This window comes from Pinus tabuliformis, chromosome 9 (genome assembly GCF_031772625.1).
Source record: "Pinus tabuliformis cultivar Carrire ecotype Pingquan chromosome 9, CPIR1, whole genome shotgun sequence".
In the NCBI taxonomy this organism is placed as follows: domain Eukaryota; kingdom Viridiplantae; phylum Streptophyta; class Pinopsida; order Pinales; family Pinaceae; genus Pinus; species Pinus tabuliformis.
Genome location: NC_142307.1, coordinates 2,010,211,663 through 2,010,227,562, shown reverse-complemented (window position 1 = coordinate 2,010,227,562; position 15,900 = coordinate 2,010,211,663). Strand labels below are relative to the sequence as shown.

The window sequence follows — 15,900 nt, the reverse complement described above, 5'->3', positions numbered from 1 at the left end:
CTTTGCCGAAAAGACTTGAAATCATAAAAGCAACAACCATAAAATCCTCTAATCCTATTGTGGATGTCGAGGGGTTACACTAAGAAACCTGAGAAAGAAAAAATAGAATTAAAATAACCCAAACTACTTGCACCATAATGTGCTGAACACAAAGTAGACTGTCCATGGATAACCATAATAGTGGATGTGACAGTATTATTAAGTGCCAACTTTTTCTTCTTACATGTAGGGTGGCAACACTATTAATGATGAGAGCCTTCCACCTCCAAAAATGACCAATGCATATGAGAGGGCATGACCAGACTGAGTCGTCTAACAACTGAGAACAATTAACCATAGCCCAAAAGGATCTCTAAAATCACAAATGTAAATCCAACATTAAACGAGGAATGGAGGAAAGAACCTCCACCATCTCAAAGGATTTATGGCCATTAAGGGCGGTGGGCATGGGGGTGGGCGTGGACAGTGAGATGCGCTGCCACATCCACTTGCCTTAATCCTTGGTGGGATGACGATCATGTGCCCCCGCTTGTTTAGTTTCAAACACCTCATTCAGGGGAGATACTCACTACTCATTATTATTTATAAATGTAGGTAAATTCATTATCATTATTTAAAAAATGTATATATAAATAATTTAAAATATCTTATTGATGATAAGAGGATCAACTTTCACTCTTACTAAATGTCTTCGTTACTTTATTTTCTTATGTCTTTTCGTGGGAGGATCGAGTGGTTGGCACAATGAGATGTTATCCCCTCCACCTGGTTTCAATACCTAGGGAAGGCATCTTTGTCCCGTCGTGATAAGGCTCAAGGAGTAGGCTCCCCCCGCCTTCGAAGTCTTGACTCTTTGTTAAATTATAAATTTCTGGTATATTTAACTTACAGGCCATCATGATCCTCAACCAAATTACTTTAAGTTACCCCTTCACCATAATAAAAAATAAAAATAAAAATAAAAATACTACACTCCTCCCCACCATAAAATTAAATTATTTGGTTAAGTGTATACGGTAATTCAATTATAGAAGGAAAATTTTGAAGGGTTGGTGGTGTAACGAGATGGTGGGCAAATGTTTTTGTCTCAACTTGGCACATTACTACTAAAGCCAAGAGCTACAAGCCACTGATAATTCTTCTGGATATGTCAAAACCCGTCCCCATGTGGCCACAGCATATTATACCGATAAAATAGAATTTGCAACATTACCGGAGCCAAGGTTACCCATCCAAGTCTAGCGATGTTGAAGCACTCTAACGGCTGGGTGATCGCAGATGGGGCTGATCCAAAAGCATCAATTGCTAGAAACAGTTTCTGGGTTTTACACAAGCCGAATCCTTGTGTGAGGATTCAGAAGGGTCCTTTTAGGTGCAGAGCTCAGCAAGTTGGTGGAGAGAACAGCGGAAACGGTTCCCATAACAGGAGAAGAAGAATTAAATTATCAAATGCAATTGATGGCCAGCAAGAGCATTACACTATTCTCGGATTGCCAATGGGTGCCACTTCTACCGATATCAAGAGGGCTTTCAGACACCTTGCTCGCCAGGTTACTTTCAGTTCTTTTCCCTAATTTAAAATGCTCATGATAACACGCCATTCAATATATATAAAATGATCCCACCAACTTCTGATATAATCTTATAATTTCAGTTTCTGCAATAAGTATACAGGAGATCATGGAAGCTAGAACTATATTGAGTTCTGAGTTTGGTCATAATCAGGTGTCCATCATGTGCATTCAATTGCAAAGAACTCACTGGTAATATGCCCTGTAACCAACCAGCTCTGTGTTGCAGTGGCTTGCAAGCTGGTTACATCCTTAAAGTAATACAGTGGTGCCTCACTGCATTTAGGATATAATTATTTTTGTTCGTTACTGTTGCGTGGGGACTATCCTCCCAGGCCATACCGGTTGATGTGATCCCTCTGTCCAATATAAGGGGCCACTGTATAGGCAAATAGTAAGTTAGCCTGGACTGAGATCGGGTGAGTAATGAGTGAGTAGTATCTGTAGGATATAACGTATATGATTGTCTAATGTTATTACCTTTTGGAGTTTCCTGGAGATACTCTCCTACTTCTTAGGAGTTGTGACCTTATTGTCATTATTGTACTTTGGAGCCATGTTACACATCTGCATTTGGCATATTCAGTATTTATTGTGCTGTTTTGGAGGATTTGAAATACTCATACCTCTAGGTCCTGCGTACTGATGATCCTCTTTCTTTCAAAGGAAAAATTCTGTACCCCTATCCATATTTCAAAAGGTTTTCATGCTTATTATATTACCAGCACCCACAGGTACCCATGCAACATAGCTAAGCAGTCAGAGTCTGGAATGATGATCGTCCAAAGTGACGGTAATCCACTATGAAAAGAAATGAATAAAGATATGGAAGGGAAATTTCTTTGAATTTGAGTTGGTTAGACTTGAGGTCTAAACTTATGCGCTGCACTTGATGAGAGACAAGCGTGTAACAGGCTATTCCAGAGCAAATTATGCAGACCCCTCTTAATTCATATCTGATTGTCAGTTCTCTGTTTGTTAAGATGACTATCCTTTTGTTTCATCACTTCGTTTGAGAGGTTAGTTTTGACTCTAGTTTAGTGGGACCTTCTTTGAGGCTTTAGGGTTTTAGGAAGGGCATTATTGGAGAAGTAGTGATTGAAGTAGCGTGTCCAAGGTAATTCATAATTACTATTTCCCATTTCTCCTTTATATCCATCTCCGTTCTTCAAGATGGTGGTCATTAGTCATTGGGATTGGCACCCTTCATCCACATCTTTGAGTATAGGCTTGGAAACTTGGCCTCAGAGGTTGATGCAGCTAAAAGAAAGCTAAACGCATATAAAACCACAAATAGCAGAAAATGAAAATGCAAAAGTGTTAGTTTCCCTTAAAACCCAGAAACTGATTTGATATTCTCTAAGCATGTGATCAGAAATATAATTTAAACCAATGTTGTTAAAAGCGCGATCGGGATTTAATCGGCGCCGGGAAAAAAGCGGAAAAAATCGTTAAAATCGGGAAAAAATCGGAAAAAAGCGGGAAAAAATCGTTTGGCACAAAAATATTCATTTTTTTTCATCTTAAAAAAAAAAATCGATTTTTTGCATATAAAAGCCCGCTGCCCACGCCTGTCACGATTTTTTGTGAAAAAATCGCGATTTTTTCGAAAAAATCGCGATTTTTTGAAAAACTCGCGATTTTTTCGAAAAAATCGGGTATAAAAAAAATTGCCGATTTTTATGGATAAAATCGGCTGGGCGAAAAAATCGCGATTTTCCGATAAAATCGCGATTTTATCGCGATTTTAACAACACTGATTTAAACTGCTGTTCTGAAACTTAAATTACAAATACACTGAGTTTTCTAACTATAGCATGCACAATGAAAATAAATAAAGCTGAAGACAAACACATTCAACACATAAGACACCAGATATACCCAGGAAACCCCAACTCCAGGGAAAACCTGCAAACTGTGTTTGTTTTTCTATTAGCTTAGCAAAATAATAATCTTCAGAAATTAATACAGCAAGGGAACACTTCCCTTCTACAACAAAACCCTCTAAACAACTGAACCAAACAAAATCGAAACACCCTCTGTGTTCTTTCGCTATTGTAGGACCGCGCAGTTCGGCCTCTCTGCGCACTGGTGCACACTGTACAGCTGCGCAATATAGCTCTCTGTGCATTGGTATGTACTATATGACCACGCTGTACAACCTTTCTCTATGCACACTAGCTCTCTGTATGACTGCGCTAGTTCTGGACCGAGATAAGGCTGTTCGACCCTGTCCTTCTCTCCCTCTTGGTCACTGATATTCCTTGCTGAATGTTGAAACCCTAACTTCCTCTTGCTGAGCTAACACACACACTCTATGCCCTTCGAACTGGCCACTTATGTGCATTATTCCCTCTTATAATTCGACCTAGGCCCCACCATCACTCTCAATGGCTGAGATTAAATCTTGATGAAGGGCTGAGATCTAATTATATGTTGACTTTGGCCTTTTTAATTTTTCCTAAGTCCAACATTAGGAAACAATTAATTAAATTAATAATCTACTAAGTGGTTGTCTTGTGGGTCCCTCTACTAGCCTTGGCACCTAGGCATTACAACTCTACTCCAATCAACACTCCCACTTAGAGAGGAAGGTGTTTTGCACTACGCCCAGCTTGTCTGTAAGGTAAACAAATTTGCCCCTTGGCAAAGCCTTGGTTAAAATGTTCACTATCTGCTCTTCTATTGGTATATACTGGAGTCTAATTGTGCCTCTCTAAACAATGTCCCTGATGTGATGATACGTATCTCGATGTGCTTTGAGTGATTGTGAAACTCTGGATTCTCAAATAGCTTGATGCAACTCTGATTGTCACAGTGGATCACGATGGGCTCTATCTCATGTCCAACCACGCCCACGAGAAACTTCCTCACCTAGATGGCTTCGCATGCTGCCAAATTGGCAACAATGTATTCAGCCTCTGCTGAGCTCAATGCAACTGATCTCTGCTTCCTCCTGAACCAGGAAACAACTGTTGATCCAACACTAAAAGTGTAGTTCGCTGTGCTTTCCCTATCTGTGGAATGTTGAATTTTGTAGCTTGGGAGGTACTTCACAGCCCTGGGTATTGGGCTTGTGTGAGTTGGCACCACAAAAGCTATTTGTGGGCGAAGTACCCAAGCTGTGGGTTTTGTACCTGAAGTGGTGGGCGTGAAACCAAGTTGTATTTTGGAGGTTTGACCATGATGGCAAATGGAACACGCTTAAAGGAACCAAGGGGTCCTAAGGCAACCATGGAAGATTGGTTCGAATGAGAGATGATTTTTGTATTGATGTGTAGTGGGCTTGTGACATAAAGTTAAGGTCGGCTTGGCTTTAAGGAGTGCCCTAGAGAGAGGGCTAGACATTGCATCTAAGAACGTATAAATATAGAAGAGCCTCATCCAATCAAAAGCACATCACAAGAGCAAGAACATCAAGAAGGAAGTGATCTGAGGGAGCCACAACCTAATGAGCCCTAGTCGAAGTTAAGGAAAGGTCTGGTTTGGTCTTATTTCTTGTGACAGGTCTAGGAGAAGAAGGTAGATGCTAGCCAAGGTAAAGGAGGTCATATCTGGGCAATTTTGTGCATGATTTGAGAGCAAATATCTCTCAAGAAGAGTTGGAAGTTGGAAGTGTACGAAGAGTTGGATATAAACGCCAAGATGATCATCCTAGACGCTATCAAGGATCATTTGATACCTCATTTGTCGAGAAAGAGCAGTACCCATGAGATGTGGAAGGCTCTTCAGAATCTGTTCCAGAATAAGAACGAGAACCGACTGTTGGTATTGAAGGACAAGTTGAAGAGCACCAAGATGTTGGATGGAGAAGCAGTGGCACTGTATCTGATGAGATTGTCTCAAGTTCGAGATGAGCTTGTTGCCATTGGTGAGACTGTTACAAATTATGAGATGGTGAGGATTGCTTTGAAAGGGTTCACCGAGGAATGGAAGCCCTTCATCAAAGGGATTGCCGCTAGAGAGAAGCTTCTAGATTGGAACAGGTTGTGGGATGACTTCATTTAGGAGGAATTGCGAGACGAGGACCTTCATATGAAGAAGAAGACTTTAGATGATAGCATGGCTCTTGTAGGGAGAATGAAGGGCAAGCCGAAGAAGGACTTGAGTAAGTTGAAGTGTTTCAATTGTGGCGAATATGGTCATTATTCGATGAGGTGTTATGAAACCAGCTCACAAAAAGATAGAAAAGATAGATCAACGCCTTAGAAATAAGCCTCTTCGAGGGGGCAACCTCCTTTACATTACACAAATGAACAATTCTTAGATGATTCAAATGACAAAACCTCCTTTCTATATATAGGAGTCTAAGGGGTCACAATATAACCAAAGCCAACCTAACAATAATAATATAAAGGCACAAAAATAACAATAGTGGGATTCTATGGGGCACAATAATAACAATATGGGGACAATAGGGGCACAACAATAACAATAAGGGATACAATGACAATAGTAATGGGGAATCACTAGTATTATAGGGACCTAACATGCCCCTCTCCTTCAAAAAAGTGTTGTCCTCAACGCTTGAGTAGTTCTGGATGCTTCTGTATAAAATTCTCATCCTCCCATGTGGAATCTTCAACGAGTAAGTTTTTCCACTTGATGAGATACTCTAAAATTGATCGATTTCGTAGCTGTCGAGTTCTTATTTCTTTGACTGCTTCAGGTTCCAATATGATTTTGCCTTCTTCAACAAGTTCTGGCAATATTGTTTGAATTGGAAGCTTGTCACTTATAACCTTCTTTAAGCATGAAACATGGAAAACTGGGTGCACTCAGGAAGCTGCGGGAAGCTACAATTTGTATGCCATAGTACCTATCTTTTGCAATATTTTGTACGAACCATAATACTTTGGTGATAATTTATTATCCTTCTTAGCTTGTTTGAGGGACACTTGTTTATATGGTTGTAGCCTTAGGAATACCCAATCACCTACATCAAAACTTCTTTCGCTGCGATGTTGATCTGCCTGCTGTTTCATTCTATTCTGTGCCAAGGTGAGGTTATCCTTTAAGAGTTGGAGAACTTGTTGCTGATGCTCGATATGATCTTCCATTGCTTGAACCTTAGAATTTTCTCTTAAATATGATGTGATGGATGGTGGATGATATCCATAAAGTGCCATAAATGGGGTCATTTATGTTGCAATATGGAAGGAAGTGTTATGCCACCATTCAGCCAGGGGCAACCATTTGACCCATTGTGTCTGTTTATCAGATACAAAGCAACGAAGATATCCTTCCAAACATTTGTTTACTATCTCAGTTTGCCTATCAGATTGAGGATGATAAGATGAGCTATGAGCTAACTGAGTACCAAGACAAGAAAATAATTCTATCCAAAAATTTCCAGTGAAAATGGGATCTCTGTCGCTTACAATAATCTTTGGGTTTCCATGTAGCTTTTGAATTGTTTCCATAAATGCAGTAGAAACTGTACTCGCTTTAAATGGATGAGATAATGCACAAAAGTGTGCATACTTGGTAAGTCTGTCAACTACCACCATGATAACACTCTTTCCTTCGGACTTGGGTAAACCTATGATAAAATCCATTGAAATCTCCTCCCAACATTGGCTTGGAATGGATAAAGGTTGTAATAGTCCTGGGGTCTTAATTGTTTCAACTTTATTTTGTTGGCAAACCAAACATTCTGCCACAAACTTTTGAATATCCGATTTAAGGCCATCCAAAAAAAAATCCTTCTTAACCTTGTGGTAAGTTTTTAGAAATCATGAGTGCCCTCCTAAGGGAGAGGTGTGCAATTCCCTAAGAATCTTTTGTTTGAGTTGGGAATTCTTACATAGGTATAACCGATTGATTCGAAATTGGATATTAAATCAAGAAGAAAAGGTATTACAGACTCATGTGCAGGAATGCCTATATTATTTAGTGCAACGGATTGAAAAGATTGCGAATAATATAGACAATGAACAATTATAAAACATAATAAACACACATCTACACAGTAAAAATAATGAAGGAGTTCACCAGACCCCCTGGCTACATCTCCTGGTCCAAGCTTTCAGTGTTGGCCTCTATATTATGTTTTGAAGAGCAGAATATTACAAGTGTGAGCTCAAACAGAGTCTCAACACAACAGTGACAAGAACAACAAGGATTTACTCAAAATCTTCAAGTCTACAAGAGTACACAACTGCTTCCTCTTGCTCTCTGTCTTCTGCCTTCTCTTGCTCTCTCTCCGTTCTCGTCTATTCTGCCATAGAGTGGTTTTTAAGCCTCTTGGCCCTGTTTGTTCGCCTTCCCTATTCGGGCTCTCTAGCTCCCAACGCTGTCCCTTTATCTCCTTGCTGAGCATTTAAACAATCATTGCAAAACGCTTAAGGCACAGGGTAGTTGTGCACAAACGGAAGGTTCTTAGGGTGCGGGTGAAAATCCCCGAAAATACACTTTTCGTTTACACAGAGGAATACACGAAATACACTGAAAACCAATGAAAAACCCGACCGCAACATTAAAGCCAGACTTCAAACGATATAAAGTCCACCCTATAATCCTCTTGGGTCCGCAATTCGCATTGGCTACGAGTCGTAATCCCCACACCGTTGATCTGCCTTCAATCCGACCGTTTGCATCCAACCCGAAACATCAAGTAGCCCACTCAATCTCCACTGTTGATCCATGATCTCCAATCCAATGGCTGACAGCCATTTTGGGTGGCCTACTTGCACAGAGATTACCTGCCCGAAAAAGCGGTTTTCTCTCTCCTGTGGCGTGCAATGTGTCGGCCAGTTTATGGGATCGGGCGGAGCCTTTCCAATATTGCTTACCGCCTGAAGCCCGTCCGAAATGTCGTTTACCACGGAACTCAAATTATATAAAGCCGCATTTATAAACCCTTTCAGGTCCATTCATATCGCATAGTCGGAACTCAAATCCTTCGCTGTTTAATTCATAATTCCTTCGGGTCCGCCTGTGTTAAGTCCTCCCTTTAGGAATCTGCGATGCGATATCTGTAATCTTCGCCATTGATCTGCGCGCTCGATCAACAGTCCACGTTAAGTCGCCGATTGTAGTCGCATTTCCCTTAGGGCTGCCACCGATATACTCCATTGGCCTCTCCCGATGCGATATCTCGATTTAATCTGGGCCGTTGATTTGTCTGATGCCACGACTCTTGTGCAACGTTACTTCAACCTCCGCTTAGCTTTGTTTTCGCCAATTTTTAGTGTTTTTCGTCTACGACAGTGTTTTCCGATAACTAAAGGCATAATGGTTCTGAGGACTTAGGATCCATTTTGGATTTTTTTTGAGGTTTTAAGATCCATTTTGGATCATCGATCCTTGTACCATAACAAATCATTTTTCTAGCTAAATGTATCAGATGTACTGGGATCTTGTTGTATCTTTTGAATGAGTGGCCACACTTCCTCGTCATTCTTCCACTCATCCCTTGCTTCGTTTATCCAATCTAGTTAGATAATAGAAATGGCACAAAGAAATGCTTCCACATCCTCATCCTTTTTTGAGAGTGCATCTGCCACAACATTTTGCTTCCCTTTTTTGTAGATGATTTCAAAGTCATAACCCAACATCTTTGTGACCCATTTTTGCTGCTCTTTTGAAGATAATCTTTGTTCTAAAAAGTATTTAAGACTATCATGATCTGTTTTTACCTTGAAGTGTCTTCCCATTAGGTAGGGTCGCCATTTCTTAAGTGCATGTAGTATTGCCAACATTCCTTCTCATAAACAACGTTATGTAAATACTTTCCTTTGATTGGACGACTTTCGAAAGCAATGGGTCTTTCTTCTTGCATTAAAACAACACCAATTCATTTCCCGAGGCATCACATTCCACAATAAAGGTTTTTGTGAAGTTCGGTGTACCTAAGACTGGTGCTTGGCACATTGCCTCTTTAAGATTTTCAAAGGCCTTTGTTGCTTCTGGAGTCCATGAAAATGTATCTTTCTTCAATAATGTTGTTAGAGGTGCTGCTATTCTCCCATAATTCTTAACAAACTTGCGATAATACCCTGTCAACTTGAGAAATCCTCGTAGATGCTTTATGGATGTGGGTATTTTCCATTCCTTAATGGTTTTAATTTTGCTAGGGTCTACCTTAACACCTTCATGAGATACAATATGACCCAGATATTCCACCCGTTGTACTCCAAAGAAACATTTGGAGTTTTTTGCATATAATTGTTTCTCCTCCAATAGTTTGAGCACCATGTTAACATGTTGGACATGATCCTTCCAAGACTTGCTATAGATTAGTATATCATCAAAAAATATTAACACAAATTTTTTAAGGAAGGGTTTGAAAATGGAATTCATCAAACCTTGAAATGTAGAAGGTGCATTAGTAAGGCCAAAAGGCATGACCAAAAATTCATAATGACCCTCATGAGTTCTAAATGTTGTTTTTGGAATGTCTTCAGTCTTCATTTTGATTTGATGATATCTTGAACGAAGATCCAACTTGGTGAAGTAAATTGATCCATGCAATTCATCCAATAATTCATCAATGATAGGAATGGGAAATTTATCTTTAATAGTGAGCTTGTTGAGCTCCCTATAATCTGGACACATGCGCCATGATCCATCCTTCTTGTGAAGCAATACTACTGGAGCAGAGAAAGAACTTTGACTAGGTGGAATTATACCAGCCTCTAGCATTTATGCAACCATATATTCAATTTCACTCTTTTGGACATAGGGATATTTGTAAGACCTGATGTTTGGAGGAACACTTCCTGGAATCAAATTAATAGCATGATCATGATCACGAATAGGTGGGAGGCCTTTGGGAGTCTCAAATACCTTGGAATGATTGTCCAAGACTTTTTGGAGATCTGGAGAAATGGATGATTTCAACGTGGGAATCTCTAGTGAACATAATTGTGCAATTATGCCTCGTTGTTCTTTCTTTAGAAGCTTTGTCATTTCGTTAGAGCTGATTATCTTTCCTGGTTTCCCTGCGATACCCCTTAATTCAACTTCCTTTCCTTCTGAAGAGAATTTCATGAAAAGTTCTTGAAAATTAAAAGCTATTGTACCCAAGGATTGTAGCCATTGGACTCTTAATACAACATCAACACCACCCATTGGAAGGGAAAGCATTGGGCTATTCAATACATATTCTCCCATCGATAGCTTGATATTATGGCACTTTCCTGAGCAATTATGGTTCCCCCACTTGCAACCATCACTTGACACTCTGGTGCTGGATATAGGAAGCAATTCAATTCCTTGGCTATCTTATAATGAATAAAATTATGGGTACTTCCTGAATCAATCAACACTATTACTTTTTTCTTCTTGATATATGCCCTTCTATCTTGATAGTTTGAGGAGTGGTAATTCCAGCCAATGCATTACAAGATATGGTCAGATTCATTTCTTCTTTTTCTAGGGTTTGTTCCTAGTGTATATCCTCTTCTTTTGATGTTTCTTGTTCCTTTTTTTCCTCCTCTTCACAATCTATGTAAAATAATTTCTTCTCGACACACTTATGACTTTTAGTGTATTTACTATCACAACTATAACAAAGCCCTTTTGCTCTTTTTTTCTTCCAATTTTTGTGGTGTCAACCTTGTAGGTTGTGGATGGCTAGGGGCAACAACACTTCCATATTTATGATTGTGAGTGGTAGGCTTCCTTGTTGACATAATTTTGCTTTTCATTTTTCTTGCCAACCTGAATGCCTTCTCCAATGAATCTGGTTCTCAAAGGTGAACCTCATGTTGGATGTTATCTTTTAAAGTCCCTATGAACACATCAATCCTATGCTCCTCTGGAATATCTTTTACCCTTATATTCAATTTTTGGAAGTCCTCACTGTGCTCCATCATTGAACCCTTTTGTTTGAGATTTATCAATTGGCTAAAAAAAGTGTTGCTTTTTGTATCCTCATAATGTGCTATTATTTCTTCCGTAAAAATAGCCCAAGTGATAATTTGTTTATGAGAGCAAAGCCATCGATACCATACAAACTGATTTGGTTCCAAATATAAAGTTGCAATGCGTACCTTTTGTGTGTTCTGCACATTATGGAGATAAAAAAATTGCTCTATCTGTAGTATCCATGTTTCGGGATCCTTGCCATCAAACTTCCTTATATTGATCTTTGAAACATGGTGGTTCTTCAATCCAACGTTAGAGTCTATGAAATCATGATTAACATTTTTTTTGTTCTCATCATGAGTTTCCTTTACTACCCTTTCGCCATTAGTAAGCGTTTCTTGTAGAAACTTTGTCAAATCTGTCTTCAAATCTTCCATGCCATCCATCTTAGCTTCTATGTCATTCATCTTAGCTTCTACGCCTTTCTTTAAACCATCCATCTTAGCTTCCACACCATACATCTTAGCTTCTACGTCTTTTTTTAAACCATCCATCTTAGCTTCTATTACTTTTTGTGCGAGTGAAATTTGTTGCACTTGGTCTCGTAATTTTGATATATCATGTTGCATTTCTTCCTCTTCTTCATGAGTCATGCTAGAGCTTTCAGGTTGCTTACTAGGTGTTTCCATTTTCTTTCTTCGGGGCATTAATTACCGATAATAATGCTTCACTATGCCCTTTGAATTTATTCAAACTAATTTTTCAAACCAAGCTTATGCAAAAATTTAAAAAAAATTACACACCTTTTTTTCACTTTGTAGGAGCTCGATATTGCATCTGATGTATATCTGTAATTTTGGATCTCCAAGGTCTGAAATTTCTTCCTGCGGTAACCCTCTGAGTAATATTTTTAACCCCGCAAGTCTGATCAAGATTGGATTCTCCAATGAAGAGTTATGCCAAATCTCCCACGATGACCTGAGTATAGACTGGTTCAGTAGAGCGAACTTGTACGACGTGCCGCGGGTCACTATTTCAACCTTAGGTTCTGAAAATGATACCCAAAAAGCTACAATCCGTCCTCTTTCTATAAATTCTTACGAAAATTCAATCTGATGCTCAGAGCAAAAGTTATGACGATTTTCCCAAGGTCACCTGTTTGGAATGTAATTCGGGGGTCTGCAAAAACCTTAACTTCCTCAGATTATATCTCTGAAAATATAGCGAGACAAGATCTGAAATTCGGGCTCGAGGTTCAGACTGATTTCGTCTCAAATGGAATTTTTTTTAGCTTATGAAACTTTGTAGTGAAAAAGTTTTAGCGAAAATGCCACAATGACCTGTTTGGAGCAGCGAAACCCTAGAATCCAAAGCTTTGATACCAAATGTTATGAAACCAACTCACAAAAAGATAGAAAAGATAGATCAACGCCTTAGAAATAAGCCTCTTCGAAGGGGAAACCTCCTTTACATTACACAAATGAACAATTCTTAGATGATTCAAATGACAAAACCTCCTTTCTATATATAGGAGTCTAAGGGGTCATAATATAACCAAATCCGACCTAATAATAATAATATAAAGGCACAAAAATAACAATAGTGGGATTCTATGGGGCACAATAATAACAGTATGGGGACAATAGGGGCACAACAATAACAATAAGGGATACAATGACAATAGCAATGAGGAAATCACTAGTATTATAGGGACCTAACATGAAGTGTCTGAAGAAGAAGGGGAAGGAGGTAGTAGGTGTTGCCACTTCTTCTGAGCTAGATGACCTCTCAAGAAGGTTGGAGAGTGAATATTTTGATCTTGTATCTCATTTCTCTGAGGGTGTCATCGACAAGATTTCATGGTACGTGGACAATGGTGCATTGAAGCATATGAAAGGTTCGCGTGATGTGTTCAAGACTCTAACTGAGTGGGGCTCGAAGTTTTACATGATGGCGGGTGACAAGAGTCAGAAGGAGATCAGACAATCTGGTGTTGTGCCATTCAGGATGGAGTCAGGTCAAATGATGCGAGTTCAGGATCTGTTGTTTGTACCAGAGCTCAAATATAACGTATTGTCTATCTCAGTGATCGAACAGAAGGGGTTTGACATGATTTTCTAGGATGGTAAAGCAAAGCTCAGGCCCAAAGGCTCTAACTCTGCTGGAGTGGTCATCAGAGTTAGGGAGCATGTGTAGAAAATCCACGAAATTCTGATCTGCTAATATGAACAATCTGAAAAATACTTTCTTTTCATATAAACAAAAAATTTCTCTACTCAATTTGCAGTGGAATAGAATAGAAATAAATGCACAATTCACACAAGAGAACACAACAATTTTTCTAGGGAACCCAATTGGGAAAACCCTTGCTTGCTTGAGAATATTATTGAAGAAGAATGAGCAATAGATCTCTTACAAATACACTTGCTTCAATAGAGAATACAAAGATCTCTCAACCTTGGACCAAGCTTGAAACAATCCTGCAAGAATGCTGATCCAACTCCCTAAATCCATATGCAAGGGCTCCTATTTCCTAGTGCAAATCGAGCCCCTAAAAAATAATAATTTTTCCCTATTTTTGTGCGCACTTTCCAAGGGAGCTTCGTTCTCCAATAACTCACACAAGTCTTCTTGGCTCCTTTCTCTCACAAGCTCGTACTCAATAACGATGCAACAAGTGCCTTCGTTCCTCTTTTTATTGCAATTCGAATGGCCAAATTTAGTGAATTTCTAATTGAGTTTGCTTTTGTAATTGATTGAGTTAGCATGAGTTAACTGCTCATGCAACTCGTCCTATCTCTTGAGACTCAACCACTCGTTCTTCTCCTCAATCAATTCACACTAGAAGACCACGAAACTCGACCTTCCACTTGAACACATCAGCTAACTACATCATAGCTCGTCCTAATTTTTAGGGACACCTAAATTTTAGGAACTTGAGCATGCACAAGAAGGAACTTGAATTTGACTCCTTGAATTAAGGCACAAATCAAGGAATCCATTTCTTGCTACTTTTTCAACAGCATGGTCTATGTAGAAAATTTGAATGATTTGCACCCTTAACCAGTTTACAAATTTTGCAAGTGTTTGTCAAGCCCAACTCAAATGTTTTGGCATACTGATATAATTTTTTCATGCATTTATTGGAAACATTAAAGAGTGCTTCTACTATCTAATTTTGCACAACTGATATTAGAGAAAATAACAAGCACACACAATTTTGACACTATGATTTTTGGTCAAGATGACCTTGGAAAAACCCCACTGCCTCTTCGGGAAAACTAGTGCTAGAGAAGGATTTTATTGCTTCTTTAGGAAATAATTACCTGGCTGAAATAAAAGACTTATCTCTCCTTTGTGCTTGTTGGTATCACAGTCAGATTGCCTGGAACTTTTAGCTTTCACACAGTCTTAACTCAGACTGATATTTCTGCCTCAAATACAGTGCAAATAATCTCTGACATAATCATCACATTCTGAACAGAACACATCAGACGTACTCCTTGAAATTCGGGCCTCATTCACTGCCTAGGATACCTCAAATTTTGTGCTACAGGAGCCCCAAAATTCACGCTAGCTGAGTGCTGAATTCTCGGTCTTAACTGAGCATAGATATCTCTCTCAGAAATTCACTGATTAGACCTCCTAGCAACCAACTCTTTCTTCCACTGGCAAACTTGACCCTAGTTTGTTGAACTTTGACCTAAGATGCTGGCTCGAAATTCTCCAGATCTGTGCCAGATAACTGTAGGAGCTTGAGCTAGCATGGAAGCCTTTGCTGTGTCTTCTCCTCCCTTATTCCTTGCAATTTCTCAACCTCCTTTGTCACCTTGCTCTCTCTTCTTAATGATCTCATGAGAATAATGAGCCTCATTCTCCTTTTTCCTCCCTTTTGTCTTCTCCATAAGATAGGAAACCTATCCCTAAGATCTAATGGTTGAGATTTAATCTCAAACCATTTAGATCAAGGGTGGAGATTAATCCCCTACTTGACCCCTCCTCATGTGGTCCCCCGTTCTATTAATGAGCCTCCCTAGTACTTTTTGATGTTTTTGTACCTTGGTCATTTTTTCTCATAAAGTGACTTTTAAAACATAAGTCACTTTAATAATATAAAGTGTACTTTAGTACTTTACACATAAAAGTCACTTTTAAAACACATGTGACTTTAATAACTTAAAGTAAATAGTACTTCACATAAAAGGTACTTTAGCCCCCTTGATATTAATAAACACATAATATCACTTAGATAAAAGGTGATTTATGTGTCTCCCTAGGCCAAAAGGAGAAATGCCTAGGAAACACCTCATTGGTACCATTTTCAACACTCCCTCTTACCGAGGAAGGTGTTTCTTACCACTCCCATCCTATATCTGAAGAATACATGCTTGCCCCTTGGCAATGACTTGGTGAGAATGTCTGATACCTGTTCATCGATGGATATATACTCAAGCTTCATAACTCCCCTCTGAACCCAATTTTTGATGAAGTGGTATCTGATCTCTATATGCTTTGA

General features: G+C 39.2%; 1 protein-coding gene across 1 annotated transcript in view; it reads left to right on the top strand.

The window, feature by feature from the left end:
- Positions 1 to 1,079: 1,079 nt before the first annotated feature.
- The window catches only part of LOC149157128 (Chaperone DnaJ-domain superfamily protein), a 37,926-nt gene continuing 23,105 nt past the window's right edge, over positions 1,080 to 15,900 (top strand). The window contains exon 1 of the mRNA XM_089439103.1: positions 1,080 to 1,550. Within this exon, the coding sequence (XP_089295229.1) occupies positions 1,245 to 1,550 (306 nt within the window). The 5' untranslated portion in view covers positions 1,080 to 1,244. The remainder of the gene's footprint in view (positions 1,551 to 15,900) is intronic.